The sequence below is a fragment of the Ambystoma mexicanum genome, chromosome 9, assembly GCF_040938575.1.
Source record: "Ambystoma mexicanum isolate Mex_15411 chromosome 9, UKY_AmexF1_1, whole genome shotgun sequence".
In the NCBI taxonomy this organism is placed as follows: domain Eukaryota; kingdom Metazoa; phylum Chordata; class Amphibia; order Caudata; family Ambystomatidae; genus Ambystoma; species Ambystoma mexicanum.
In genome coordinates, this window is record NC_090931.1 from 1,117,833,283 (window position 1) to 1,117,848,075 (window position 14,793).

General features: G+C 47.1%; 1 protein-coding gene across 2 annotated transcripts in view; it reads right to left on the minus strand.

The window, feature by feature from the left end:
* RIF1 (replication timing regulatory factor 1) overlaps nt 1-14,793 on the minus strand; it is a 1,074,525-nt gene that overhangs the window by 955,689 nt on the left and 104,043 nt on the right. For both annotated transcript variants that reach the window (XM_069616488.1, XM_069616487.1), the window contains exons 2-3: nt 8,893-8,971; nt 8,317-8,413 (exon numbers count right to left, since the gene is read on the minus strand). In XM_069616488.1, the coding sequence (XP_069472589.1) occupies nt 8,317-8,413; nt 8,893-8,971 (176 nt within the window). The remainder of the gene's footprint in view (nt 1-8,316; nt 8,414-8,892; nt 8,972-14,793) is intronic.

Consider the following 14,793-nt stretch of genomic DNA (forward strand, 5'->3'; position numbering starts at 1 on the left):
TCCCCTTCTCTACCAGCTGCCACTGAAACAAAGAATGGTTTAGTTTTCCTCAGTGGTTTAGTTCTATCCATGTAGAACATGACTGCCCTGTGCCCATCTAGTGTGTGAAGGCTTCTTTCGGCCATGTTAGTAGGTCTCTGGAAGAACGTGGGTAGTTCGATTGACTGGTTCACATGGAACTTTGAAATTAATTTCGGCGCAAATCTGGGATGTGTGCGCAGAACTACCTTATCTTTGTGGACTGTAACAAAGGGGTCCAAAACTGAGAGGGCCTGTAGTTCGCTTACTCTTCTGATAGAAGTGATAGCTACTAGATAGGCTGTCTTGTAAGTCAGGTCTTTCAGACTAGCTTTATGCATAGGCTCAAAAGGGGGTCCCATGAGCCTAGTTAAAACCACATTTAGATCCCACCCAGGGGCTGGGTGAGTGATGGGGCGGATACATTCTTTTAACCCCTTCCATAAAGGCTTTAATCACAGGTATCTTCCACCACAACACCTTCTGCTGTGACGTGGTGTAGGCCGACAGCGCAGCTAGGTGAACCTTTAAGGAATTGAAGACTAACCCAGAGTCCAACAGATGAGTTAGATCCAACACAATGTGTGAAGGCGAGCAATTGGTGGGATTGACGCCTTTGGAACTGCACCAGATGACAAAACGTTTCCATTTGCTGGCATAGCAATAACGTGTTAGGCTTTCTTGCCTCCCTCAGTATGTCCATGCATCTTTGAGGGAGTTGCAGATGTTCAAACTCTATGACCTCAGGCGCCAGGCTGCTAAGTTCAGAGTTTGTGGGCATGGGTGCAGAGTCTCCCCCCTGTCCTGAGACATGTTGTACGGGCAGCTTGACTGGTGGGGAGAGGGACATTTCCATCAGGTGCGCGAACCAAGGTTGGCGGGCCCACATGGGAGCCACCAGAATCATGGTGACTGGTTCCTGGTGCATCTTGTGTACTATCTTGTTCAGAAGGGGAGTCGGGGGGGGGGGGGTAAGGGGGGGAGGGCAGGGAGAGTACGTCTGCCAGAAGATTGAGTTCCCCTGGAACATGTTGGGATATCAGGAACATCTTGTGGTTGAGAGCCCATATCCAGATATTTTGGGACAGCTTGGATAGCCCTGGAGTGTGAGTGCCCCCCTGTTTCTTCAGGTAATACATTGCTGTTGTGCTGTCAGTTCGGACCAGCACTGTCTTCCCTTGCAGTTGCTCCTGAAAGGCTTTCAATGCTTTGAACACTGCTAGTAGCTCCACTAGGTTTGTATGGTTGGACGCTACCCGAGGGGACCACGGTTTTCCCCTTCAAGGCATTCTCCCTCAACCACCACTGCAGAGAGAACGAGGGCTGGCGAGACAACTAACATCTTCCCATTGTCCGCTGGCCTGACACCACTGGCTGTTGAGCCACTCTTGCATGGGACGCATGCGCAGCCGCGCGTGGGGAACCAAGTATATGCATGACGCCATCATCCCTAGCAAACGCATAGCTTTGCGTACCGTCACCTCTCGACTGGCTACCTACTGAGGAACCTGAGAGAGCATGTTCTGAACCCTCTCGCTGGAAGGGAAGACTCGACCGTCTTCCGTACGAATTAGAGCCCCCAGGAACTGTTTTACTTGGCTGGGGACTAAGCTGGATTTCTTTTCGCTGATAGAAAAACCAAGGTTGAACAGGAGGTCTGTTTTTTGGGTGTTCGAAAAACAAGCGTCGAACAAGTCCCCGTGATGAGCCAATCGTCGAGGTAAGGGTAAACTGGAACTGAAAGTCTGCGCAGGTGTGCCGCTGCCACTGCCAGGACCTTGGTAAACACGCTTGGCGCCGAGGCTATGCCGAAGGGGAGTACCTTGAACTGGTAGTGTTTGTCCTGAATCATTTTCTGTGCGCTGGCAGCATTGAACTATGAAAGTATGCATCTTTCAAATCCAATGTTGTCATGAAGTCCCCCTGTTTTAGCAATGTGATCACGTCTTGCAGTGTTACCATGCGAAACTTCTGGGGCTTTATGAACTTGTTCGCTGGGCGCAGGTCTAGAACAGGACGCATGGTGAGATCCTTTTTGGGTGCAAGGAAGTACACTGAATAGATACCCTTGTTTACCTGAAGAATCGGGACGGCTTCTATGGCGTCCTTTCCCAGCAACGCTTCCACCTCTTGGATCAGGATCTGCAGATGTTCCGGTGAAAGGGGTCGATGTTTTGGCGGTCTGAACTGTGGAGGTCAAGCGAAATCCACGCAGTAACCGTGGGCGACCGTCTTTAAGACCCACTGGTCTGAAGTTATCCCCTGGTGGTCATTTCTGACCCAAAGTTGACACTCCTCTGGAATTGGAGCCTCTGCCTCTATTCTTTCCGCGCTTCTGACCCCTCTGGGGGTAATAAGTGGGGCTTACAGCAGTTTGACTTGAGTGGAAGTTGCCTGTGCCGAAATTGTTTTGAGCGGCGCGGGCTCGTCCTCGAAAGGACCGCCGAGAATGACTGCCCCTCTGAAGAGGGTTTCTGGGAAATTTGGTGCAGCGACTTAATAGTCTTGTGCTCCTTCTTGGCTGTCTCCAACGCATTGTCTACCGCCTTCCCGAAGAGGTTGGCCTCTTCGATGGGTTTGTTGATAATGGATGCCTGGGTCTCAGGACTGAAGCCCGACGTGCGCAGCCACGCGTGCCTCTTTAGGAGAGTACCCTGTGCAAGAGACCTGCCTACTGTCTCTGCGGTGTCCAGGGTATTCTTTACCACATTCTGATTGGCAAGTTTGCCCTCAGAGACAATGGCGAGAAGCTTGGCTCTGGTTGGTTCCGGAACCTCTTGAAGGCCTTCCTGGAGTAGGTTCCATTGGGCGTCGACGTAGCTTGCTAGTAACGTCGTGTTATTGGCAATTCGGACGGTATATGCCGCCGCCGCCGACGTAACCCGTTTGCCTAAGGCATACAACCTTTTGGACTCCTTGTCCGGGGGTGACTCTCCCGTGGCAAGGGGAACCCCTGCTCTCTTGCGAGTGTTGGTCACCACCAGCGAGTCTGGGATTGCGTGTCCTTTGATATAAAGCGGGTCGGTGGGGGAGGGTCGGAAAATTTTCGACCCTTGGGTTTACAGCCCTAGTCTGAGCGGGTGTGAGTAAGGAAGGGGCCAGCCGTCTCTTTACAGAGCTCAAGAGAGGGATTGACTGGCTTGCCGGAGGCTTTTCATTAATAATGTCCTCCGCGAAATCTTGTTCGAGCAAGGCTTCAAGTGTGGCAATTTTAAAGAATTCTGCTGCTTTTTCCAACATGTTGTTGAAAGCCATTTGCTCATCCACCGGGGAAGCTTGTCGAATCGGGGTGGATGGGGAAGAGTCGAGGCAAACGATATCAGAGTTGTGATTGTCCTGCTGGGTGTTCTCCCAGTTGTCCGTTGCTCCTTGATCTTCCCCATAGTTGTCCAGGAAAGAGGCCTCCTCTTCTGTATAGCTGTCTCTATACGTGTCCATCTGGACATCTTCTTGATAGTCAACTTGGTGTTGGACATCTTGTGTTTGAGGGTTAGGGTCTACCAGAGCTTTTTTCGGCAGAGGTTGATCAGAAGCCCTGAAAAACTGCTCCAGCCGATCCATACACCCCTCGAATTGCTCCGTGGTCCACTTGGATGACCCAAATGGACCTAGCTGAGTAGGAACCGTGTTTTCCGCCCTAAGGCGTTGAGAGGATCTCCTCAGGGTGCTTGAGAGGGGTACCTGGCTTTCTTCTTAAGAGTCTTCGGGATCGTCTTCCAAATCCGTGGAAAACTTTTCGGCGGATTGGCCCATAACTGTGGGCGGAACCGGTACTAGGCCCACCGCTGTAGCAATCCTATTGATGCTCTTACGGATAGTCATTGAATCTTCGGGAGACAACGCCTCCGATGTGTCGGCAGTAGAAGTGTCCTCCGCGGCTCCAGAAGGGCCAGCGGATGGCTTCTCAGGTAGATGCCTACTCTTAGTTCTCGGGCTTGTACGGGTCTTGGAAACCTTGGAATCAGTCGAAGTTTCTTGTTCTGAAACTTCGGCACGTGTAGTTTGGGGAGTAGCGGCGTTCTTATGTTTGTTATGCCCAGTCGTCATGCGCTGCTGCAGATGCGGGGAAGGCTTCGGACCCGACTGATCCGTGGGCACTGTTGGCGCTTTCGCCTTCTTCGACGATGTCGTCGAGGATGGCGTTTGGGTTGTGTGCTTGGTGCGGTGCGATTGTACGCCCCTGTCACCGGGTGTGTTCCCTGTAGCAAGACCGGAGTCGAGCCTGGAAGGGTCTGGGACAGGCGTGGCGGCCCTAGAAGTGTCCGCCTCAAGGTCTAACATCCGCATTGGACTTTTGGTCATCCGACGTGCCCCTGTCACTTTCGGCTGGTGTTGCGGCAGGGGAAGGCGGCTCCACGCGTGACATGCCGTACGCGGCCCACCGATTTAACCGGCGCTCCCTAAGGGTCTTAGGTTTAAGGAGTTTACACGCCAAACACCGCCTTTCGTCGTGCTCTAGGGGAAGACAAGCATTACACGAGGTGTGCTCGTCTTTCCACGGATATCTAACCCTGCACACAGGGCAGAATCTAAATGGAGTCCTTTCCATAGCAGAAGGGAAGGGTGACCAGACCAAAAGGGAAAGCAGTGGAAAAAAGGAATAATAGTATGGCAAACCCTGAACCCATTCTCCCTACTGTGTAGGTCGGCCGGAAGGCCCGACCACGTGGAAGTCCGAACGCCGAATCTTAGGCGTTGGAACCCACAGCCGTAGACGATTCCCCCGTAGTCTTTGTCGATTATATTCTTGATGGGCGAAGTGACTTAACAGGGATAAACCGACAATTCAGTAAGATAAACAATGTCTCATGAAGAGCTCCGCCATAGGGCGGCCAGAGATCTGGGTGGGAAAAAACAATCTGAGGGACCTCGGCGCGTGAGGGATTTTGGGTGCTACACACATCACGATAGGGATAGTGTTTCAGACAGGCCTATGCCGACGTCCCCTTTCTATCCCCGAAAGACAAGATCTGCGGTTACCACTGGATGTCAGACCATATGCACAGCATGTGATTCTAAGCAGATTAACAAGCATCAGAAATGCGGTTATCCAAAGAAAGTCATCAGTAAGTTGGTGGCAGTCCTATATTAAATAGGTGTGTTTTTAGTTTTTTTGCAGAAAAGTTAGTATGACAATTCAGTTCATAGGTGTGGCAGCAGATTGTTCCAGAGGTTCGCTACCACCACCGGGAAGCTAAAGCCTCCTGATAGTTTGTCTGAATCTTGGGGTGAGTAGAAGTTGGCTGTTGGAAGATCTGAGAGATATTCCTGGTGTGCATTTGGTGGTCTTCTGGGTAAGGTACGGGAGGGGCATTGTTAGCTAGGCAGCGATATGGCAATGGTGAGGCATTCGAATTTTATTTTGTCCTTGAACGGGAGCCAGTGGGCAGCTCTTCTTGATTCCTAAATGTGATCAGTTTTGTTAAGGTTGAGTGCAGCTCGAAGGGCGTCATTTAGGATTGTTTGTAGCCTTCTCAGGTTTCTTTCAGATGTTCAGCAAAGTAGGGCATTCCAGTAATCCAGTTTGGATCCCATCAGGGCTCGGGCCACAGAGAGCCGGTTGGCAGCGGACAGGGAAGGTCTGCTAGCTTTTATCAGATATGTGGTGTAGACTGTAGTAGAAGAGATACTGTTGATTTGATGGGACATGTTCAGGGATGCATCAAAGTAGACACAGAATGTTATTACAGATGTGAAGAGTGCAATATTATGGCCTCTATGTTGAAGCTCTAAGGTTGGGCCAAGACAGGTGAGGCAGGCCAGTGAGCCGACAGTAGGTGTTTGGTCTTTTCGTCGCTCAGGCACAGGTTGCATTTGGCCATCCTAGTTTTGATTATTTCATAGATCGAGTTTAGAGCGTAGCGGTCTTGGGCATAGTTTCCTGAGAGAGGGATGAGGATTTTTGTGTTGTCTGTAATTCGTAAATGTGATGCCTAGGTTATCGAGGTGGTCGAAGAGGGGGTTTGTATAAATGTTACGGGGTGGGGGAGACACAGGAGCCTTGTGGGACCCTACAAGTGTTCGGGGGGCAGCTGCATCGCCTGAGAAGACTCCGGAGGATCCGTTGTTGAGGAAGGAGGCGATCCAGCTGGCCGCTTCCTTGGAGAAACTAGCCACTGATATGTGGTGGCATAAGGTTCTGTGATCAACAAGGTCAAATGCTGCAGAGAGATCAAGTAGTAGGCGAAGAGAGTTTCCCCTCCATCATTCGCTTTGTCTAGCCGATTATTTTTTTTGGTCCAGGAGGGTGGTTTCTGTTCCGTGCTTGGGACAGAAGCCAGTTTGGAGAGGACCAAGATGGAGGTGTTCTTACAAGAAGGTTTAGATTGGAGTGTAGGTCACGGTCAAGGATTTTCAGTAGGAATGGGACCTTGGTGATGGGTTGGTAGTTGGTGTGGATGGTTGAGTCCATTGATGGTTTCTTTGAGGGTGAGCGGGATAGTGTTGGTTGCAAGGGAGGAATGGACTATGGCAGAACAGCCATAGGTGATATTTGAGGTTTCCCGCTCCATTAAAAATAATGCAGGGGTTGCAAGGGTGTCCCCCGCAGGTTCCATGCCTTAATATTGCCGCAAAAATATGGCAATATTTTTGCGGGGATATTAACACATGAACTGTAATAAGTGGGGCGAGAGGAGCTATACATTGTTTGATCAGTGTGGCTGGGCAAACATTCCCCCTTGCATCGGGACAGTTTGAGGGCAATGACTGTGGTGGTCACGTCACGTTCTGAAAAAGGCTGGACTTGAAAGAGTGGGCATTGTTGTGGGAGGGTGTGGAGTGGCAGTATTAGCAATGCTATCTGACTGAACTTGGATTTTTGCATCCAAGTAGGTTGCTTTTTCCATTGAGTGCATCTTGGATGCTGCCACACCAGGAGTTGTCTTTGGCGATTGTCGATGGGGGAGCGATAAGTGATTCGAGTGCACAGAGGATGTTGAATAGTTTTCGCGTGCAAGAGGATACTTCAGAGTTTCTAGTATTACAGGACACTGCTTTGGTCTCCAGGACAGCCGGTTTGCATTTGGTGGCTTGGGTTGTGAAGAGAGTCTTGTTGGTGGTATTGAGGTTCTTTAGCCAGTTTGATTCTGCAGCTTGTTTTTCCGTCCTCAGGGTGTGGAGGTGGAGGGGCAGGGGGGTAAACCACTTGTTTTTGTGGAGCTTAAGAGGAGCTAGGGAGCCAACTGCAGTGGCTAGTCGGGTGTTCTGGTAGTCTACTGTGTGGATGTTGTAGTTACTAGGCTTGTTTCTAGCATCTGTTGAGCAAAGGGAGTAGGCAGTCACTTGTTAAGTTGCAGGTGATACGTGCTAGTGTTAGTGGCACCAGCATGGGTAGATTTTGGGTCTTTGAGTAGGGGATGGTGAAGGATAAGTGATGGTGGTCAGTCCAGGGGCACGGAGTATTAGTAGAAACTGATATGCTGCATTTGTAATCAAGCAGCCAATCTAATGTCCGGCGGTGAGAGAGTAGGGTTGAGGATACCGAAGGCTGTGGTGGCTCTGGCAAGGGCTAGTGCCTCAGCATCTGATGGGTTGTTGAAGCCCAGGTTGCAGTCTCCTAGAACTAGTGGTAGGTTTGAGGATGGTAGTGATGTTCTGGGTCAGGTCATCCTCAAGGAGTTGGGAATTCCCAGGGGGCAGTATAGCAGGAGTATGGTTATGGAGAGGTGTGGAAAAGTGCTGAATTTCGTGGCTAAGGTTTTGCATTGGAGGTGGGCAGGGTGGGATACCTACAAAGGGTTATGTCCTTCTAGACAAAAGCAATGCCACTTCCCTTGTGACAGTAACCTTATAATGTGTCCTCTCTTAACTGGTGACCAAATGGTACTGCTTTATTAAGTGCCCAAGAGGTGTTAACATTGCAGTCCACCCCCCACCATGCACCCTGCACCCAAACACGAACACAGATTCTAGATTCTAGATCTAGTTAACCTTGACCTTTTCTGCTCAGTTTAGGCCTAACCTAGAGCAAAGACCCTCCATCCGTGTCTTCGCGCTAGATACACAATCAATACATAAGCCATGTTTGTGAGTGCTAAATGTTAGTGATGCACACCAAAAATCTAAATCATATTAAAACTGCCAAGAGAAAGAAATGAAAAGAACAAAACCATAACCATTTGCCTACTACAAAACAAGCCTTTAAAATGTATATGGAGCTCATGCTCCCTCTCCATACCAGGAAGCAGAACATTGCCTCTGAGGCTGTAGCATTTGTATTGGACTCCATATTTTGACAACCCTAGTAGAACACACACACACACACACCTTGCAAAAAAAAAAAGTGTAGATTTTTACCAGATATTTCTGAAGCAATTTTGGAATTAAAAACGCAAAATCCCAGTGCTTGAAGTGCTGCATTGCTAAGATCAGAGTTCTCACTGGTCATATGTTTCTGAAAATAGAGAATACAAAAACGAACATTACAAAAAAAAAAAAAACACACTTATGGCAACTATTTTTTGGGGGACAAATCTCCAAACAGTTGATTTTAAAATAAAAAATGTTAAAAGCAAATTTGAATTTCACATACACAACGCAGGTTTCAAGTAAAAAAGCTGCCTTGACGTTTCTGGAAAAAATAAATGCATAGATGGTAATGGAGTGGAGGAGACGTGGGGCGGGTAGGGTTTTGATTTATACAGGGAGCAGTTTACCAACTCTTAAATGTGGCATTTATAAAATGCCATAAATACGTTAATGCAACGATGCAGTACTACATGTGCTCTTCCAAACGGTCGAATGGTAGGTGGGGTATTCCGAGAAGAGTCCACCTCCCCCCCTTGCTTCTAGGGAGCAATGGATCTGACACTGAAGAGGAGGTGGAGTGTTGAAGTGCAACAAATAAATTTAAAAAGTAGTTTTGACACATACCTTAAATAATTTACAGACGCGAGGGAATTGCCTCCCAACAACTGCTGTGAACTCTTTGCCCTCCTCTCCACTTAGACGACTTGAAAGGAGACAAGGGAAGAAGGAAGAAAAACAAGAAAACAAAAGTTAGTCTTAGTGCAATGGATGCCAATATATTGGGGGGAAGAGGATTTACAAAAAATTGTAGAATAAGTCAGTTTTACATATTTCAATGTGTTTCAACAGCAGACCCATGACATCAGAAGGGCCAAAGCAAACCGTTCTGAAAACCCATCATGGAACTTTGTGGTCGCCTAAGGTCTTAAAAACTAATCCTGAACGTCTCTCCACTACCGCCAGCGCTCCAGAAGTGGAAGGATTTTACACAATTTTCTAAAGTTCGGAGCAGAAGAATTTTTTATGGAGTAAAAGGAATATGTTACTTACCTGTAACACCTGTTCTCCGGCATTGGCATCTTTCATGGATTCACATGCTCTCGCATATTCCCAGTCAGGCCGGGAATCCTCTTAACATTAAAGCAGTTTACCTTGACATTTCTAAATCGCTTGGTCAGTTTAGAGCTCCATTAGAGTCCTCTTGGGTTATACTGACCACAGCCAATAAGACAGGTCCCATTCGCTCCTCCCCTGGTGGATATCTTCTGATTTGGCAGTGCACATGATGTGGCAGTATGAGCCAAGAACAGCCAGAGAGGGGGTAGGAGGGTGGGTCACATTTGAATCCATAAAAGATACCAATGCTGGAGAACAAAAGAGGTGTTCTCCAGCATTGGATCCTTCATGTATTCATATGCTCTTGAATAAGGATTATACAGCAGTACATGCCAAAAAAGGGGTAGAGGCATAGCTCAGCAGGGTTTATAGTCATAATGTAGAAAGTCAAAATGTCGAAAGTCAAAATGTCGCAAAATAAATGTAGAAAAAAAAAAATGTCGTTTAATTTTATGACGTTTTTTTATTCGAAATGGGGGGGTTCCCCCCCCCCCACCCCCTTTTTCTTTTTTTTGTTTACCCATTTTTTTATTCCCGGACCCCAAAATAAATATATAATTAAAAAAGGAGGGAATTCAACATTTATTTCTCTACATTTATTTTTCAACATTGTCATTCTACATTTTAACTGACCACCGCTCAGCAGAATGAACTCACCTCATGCAAACAAGTTGCTAAGCACTGCCTGGCCGAATGGGGACTCCTCCCTGGAATCGCTAACACAGTAAAACCTCATGAAGGTGTAGATCGACGGCCACATGGCAGCTCTGCAGATGCTGAGCAGGGGAAACACCAGACAGGAACGCTGTAGTAGGTGCCACAGATCTTGTCAAGTGTACTCTTATTCTTCCTGGAAGGGGCCCGTTGACCAGGCAATGGCAGCGGGAAATACAAACAGACAGCCATCCCGCAATGGAAGACTTTGGCAAGGTGATGCCCTTGGCAATAGATCTGAGGGCAATGAACAGTTGCGATGACTTTCAGAACTCCTTTGTGCGAGCCACATAGAATTTTAGGGCTCAGGTAACATCAAGGGAATGTAAGCATCGCTCCGCAGGAGATGGAGAGCTAACAACGCTGGTACAATTAAGAGTTCAGAAACAGGTCCTTGAGGAACTCTTTCACTAATCTGCGAGACACTAGAGAAGGCTGGTTTATGGTACGCATATAGCGTGAAATAGCTTCAAGATGCACTCTGATGGACGAATGTGAAAGGCGGGATTCCGCTAGAGACAAAAAGGTATGGTAAGAGTTGCATACCAGATGGTAAAGTTTGCAGCAGGAAAGTGTGGAAGCCGCTCTCGCCTGGGCAAGAATCCTTTTGTATTCTGTTGGTAGCAGAACCAAATTCCAGGGCTGCAGGAGCCAGGCCGTCAAGTCGAGTGATGCAGGGTTGTGATGAACTGATCCGCCCTCCATGGAGAGCAGGTCGGGTAGAGATGGCAACCTGACGTAGGGCGTCACTGACAGATGTAGTAGGCCCAAGTACCAAACTTGCAGAGGCCAGGTTGGAGCCACTAAAATCATCTTGCAGCTGCTCGGTTTTAGTGTACCAACAACTCAAGGCATCAGAGGGATTGGTGGAAAGCATACAGGAACAGTCCATCCCACTGGAATGAAAATGTGCTCCTAGAGTTCCTTCCTGGTGAAACCAGCTTGCAAACTTGGCGCATTTCTTGTTGGTCCCTGTAGCAAACAGATCGATGTCTGATGCCCCCACTCAGAACCGATCCAAACCGTGACTCTGGCGAAGTTACCATCCGTGACAGGACACGAGTTCTCAGCTGAGCGAGTCCTCCTTTGTATTGTGGATACCTAGCAGGTGAATGAGATCCGAAAAACGCTGTGTCCATTCCCACAGTGCTTGCGCCTCAGCAGATAGAACCGGAGAGTGGGTCCCAACCCATTTGCAGATACAAAAGATTGAGGTGTTGTCTATAAAGATGCAAACCACTTTATTCTGCAGCTGAGGTTTGAAACACTTGAGGACCCTTCAAGATGGGTCTGGCCATCATGTTTATGCCACCGGATTTAACACTATGCATTACTTGCTGCTACCGCCCGACAATAGGGAGTTGCTAACATGTCTGTTCATCACAAGCAGTTATGTTAACTAAGTAAGCCTTAACAGCGCTGCGATGCTCGAGGGCAGTTGTGTGTTTTATAAATGCAAATAAATAAAAATAAATATTATGTGAAGGTGGTTTTCCTCTGGTAACCACAGACCCCTGGTATGGAACTCTCCCGTATGGGCTCCCCATCCTACAAGGGCTGCATCCATGGTCACTGGGACCATGTGCTGGAAGAATGGCCCCACCATTGGAGAGCTTGGCGGAACGATGGTTTGAGGCGGATCTAGTCTTTCAAGGATCCCAACACCAACGGGAGTACAGGAACTCCCGCCGAGGCCTCAATTTGAAGCCTGCAGTGAGGCATTAATGGGCTGCATGACATCATTCCCAGCAGGGATTTGAGTGAGCTGACCAATGCGATGGACGCTCTATAGTTGCTGGACCTTGTTCACTATCATTTTTCACCCTCTCCTCTGAAGGCGTGGCAACATATGCAAGAGTGTGAGCCCAGGAATAGTGAATTTTGAGTAGGATGCAAACATGATTTTGCAAAGTTCACAGAGAACCCAATTGATTAGACACTGGATGGAATCCGGTGTGTTGCAACTCTAGTGGTGGCGATTGGGCACGCACCAACAAGTCATCCAGATAAGCGTAAACGTGGAGACCAGAACAAGGTGGGTTTTTTTGAGTGTATGGGTAATCCCTATTTTTTGTTAACGGGGGGTCTAATCTGTAGGAAGGGACAATCTATAAGGGAGAAAAATGAAAAACAGATAGACTACCCCTCTCTTTTAGTCTTATATGGAACTTACGTGGGAGTTAAAGGCAACCTAACTATATCATTGGTTAGGCAAACGCCGGCGAAGAGAAATTATACTGATCACTCTAAGTGGTAACAAAAGTTCTGTCTCTTTAATAGTTATAAAACATCTTTAAAAAGCATTCTTAAATTGATGCTCAATCATAACATTCATTCTACATACATTATATCTTAACAGGGGAGTTCTAGAGTCAATATACATCTTTATAGGCATAATATTTCAGTTTGAATATGCATTTGTGACATGGGAAAAAAACATTTGATTTTCCTTAAACCGTCGACATATGTTTCGGCCCGTTATGATATACCACATTTGTCAGCAGTGGTCACCAGAATGAATATAAGGCCATCTTCAGGACACCAATTGCTTTGTAGTTGATCAATCTCGATCCCCTTTTAGTACATACATATATATGTCCACATCTTGTATTTGTGTGACTGAAAATCTGCGGTTTGTCTCGCTGTCTGAGCTTATTGTATTCCAAACTTGTCGCACAGATGACTAAGGTTGCACTCTGCGGTCTTGGTGCAGTTTGGCTTCAGCTGTTTGTACATAAATGGTCGTTGATGCCTTAGTTGAATGTTGCCCGATGCCTTCTGGTGATTTAGGATGGACTGAGAGGCCGTGAATGGAATTGTTTTCTTTTTTGTCCACAAAGAAGCGTGCGCTGGAAAGCTGACTGGTCTCAGGCATCGGCAACCTGAGACCAGTCAGCTTTCCAGCGCACGCTTCTTTGTGGACAAAAAAGAAAACAATTCCATTCACGGCCTCTCAGTCCATCCTAAATCACCAGAAGGCATCGGGCAACATTCAACTAAGGCATCAACGACCATTTATGTACAAACAGCTGAAGCCAAACTGCACCAAGACCGCAGAGTGCAACCTTAGTCATCTGTGCGACAAGTTTGGAATACAATAAGCTCAGACAGCGAGACAAACCGCAGATTTTCAGTCACACAAATACAAGATGTGGACATATATATGTATGTACTAAAAGGGGATCGAGATTGATCAACTACAAAGCAATTGGTGTCCTGAAGATGGCCTTATATTCATTCTGGTGACCACTGCTGACAAATGTGGTATATCATAACGGGCCGAAACATATGTCGACGGTTTAAGGAAAATCAAATGTTTTTTTCCCATGTCACAAATGCATATTCAAACTGAAATATTATGCCTATAAAGATGTATATTGACTCTAGAACTCCCCTGTTAAGATATAATGTATGTAGAATTAATGTTATGATTGAGCATCAATTTAAGAATGCTTTTTAAAGATGTTTTATAACTATTAAAGAGACAGAACTTTTGTTACCACTTAGAGTGATCAGTATAATTTCTCTTCGCCGGCGTTTGCCTAACCAATGATATAGTTAGGTTGCCTTTAACTCCCACGTAAGTTCCATATAAGACTAAAAGAGAGGGGTAGTCTATCTGTTTTTCATTTTTCTCCCAGAACAAGGTGAGCCACAACTAGAGCTAAGCATTTTACGGCTACTCTTGGTTTGGATTTCAGGCTGAAAGGCAGATCTTTGAACAGATAGTGTCTTCCCTGGACTTAGAACCACAGGAATAATCTATGCCCGCGGTGGATGGGCATATGAAAGTAAGCATCCTCTACGTCTGGAGAGGAAATCCAGCTGGTCTAGGATGTGTTGCAGCGTTACCATGCAGAATTTGTTTAGACTGGAGGAATACGTCGAGTCTCCAAGTCTAGTGTTGGCCTCCATCCTCTGGATCTCTTCATCAGAAAGTGTATGAGTATACACCTGTGCCTAGGAGGTACAAGCTCGATCACCCCCTTGTTTAGGAGGGATTTTATATGATTGATGTGTTTCCACCTTTGGGTGGGATGGAGGGGCATTTCCCAATTAACTCTAGGGTATGGCCCTGTGAATGATGGGAGCATTCATTTGTCGCGGGTGATGCGTTTCCACTGATCAACAAAGTCTGCAAACAGCCCTCCTACTGGGGTGCTGAAGCAGAGAGTCAGGACCGTGGCCTGGTCAGGCTTGCTTTGGTAGTCAACTTCTGGAGGAAGCTCTGCTTCATCGCTTAAGTTGGAGATCTACCTTTATACCCCTTGTGACATTTTGTACTGGGGTTTAATAAAATAATAAAAGGGCCCATCTTTCCCTATTGCTATGTGGGTGTTCCTAGCCTAATAACCAAGTTGCTCTTCAGTCGTCTGACAATATCAAATGAATGAGTCCGCCGTCCTAAAACTAGTTCTGACGCCACCACTATTCTAACCAACTTACATAAGAGCAGGGTAATGTCTCCCTTTTCCTGATTGCCATAATCCAATGTCTCTTCTCGGTTCCTTTTTAGTAGGCTATTCTTAAGTAGTCTGTCAGTATCAGTTCTTGCCACTCGTTCAGAAGCTTTGTTGTTCTCGCCCCCTCTCTCCTCTCCCTTTATTGGATAGTTTTTCCAATACTCCCCGTTGAATCCATTCTTTTCCGGTTCAGGTTGCTATACCCTTTTGAGTTCAGTACCATATACTTTCT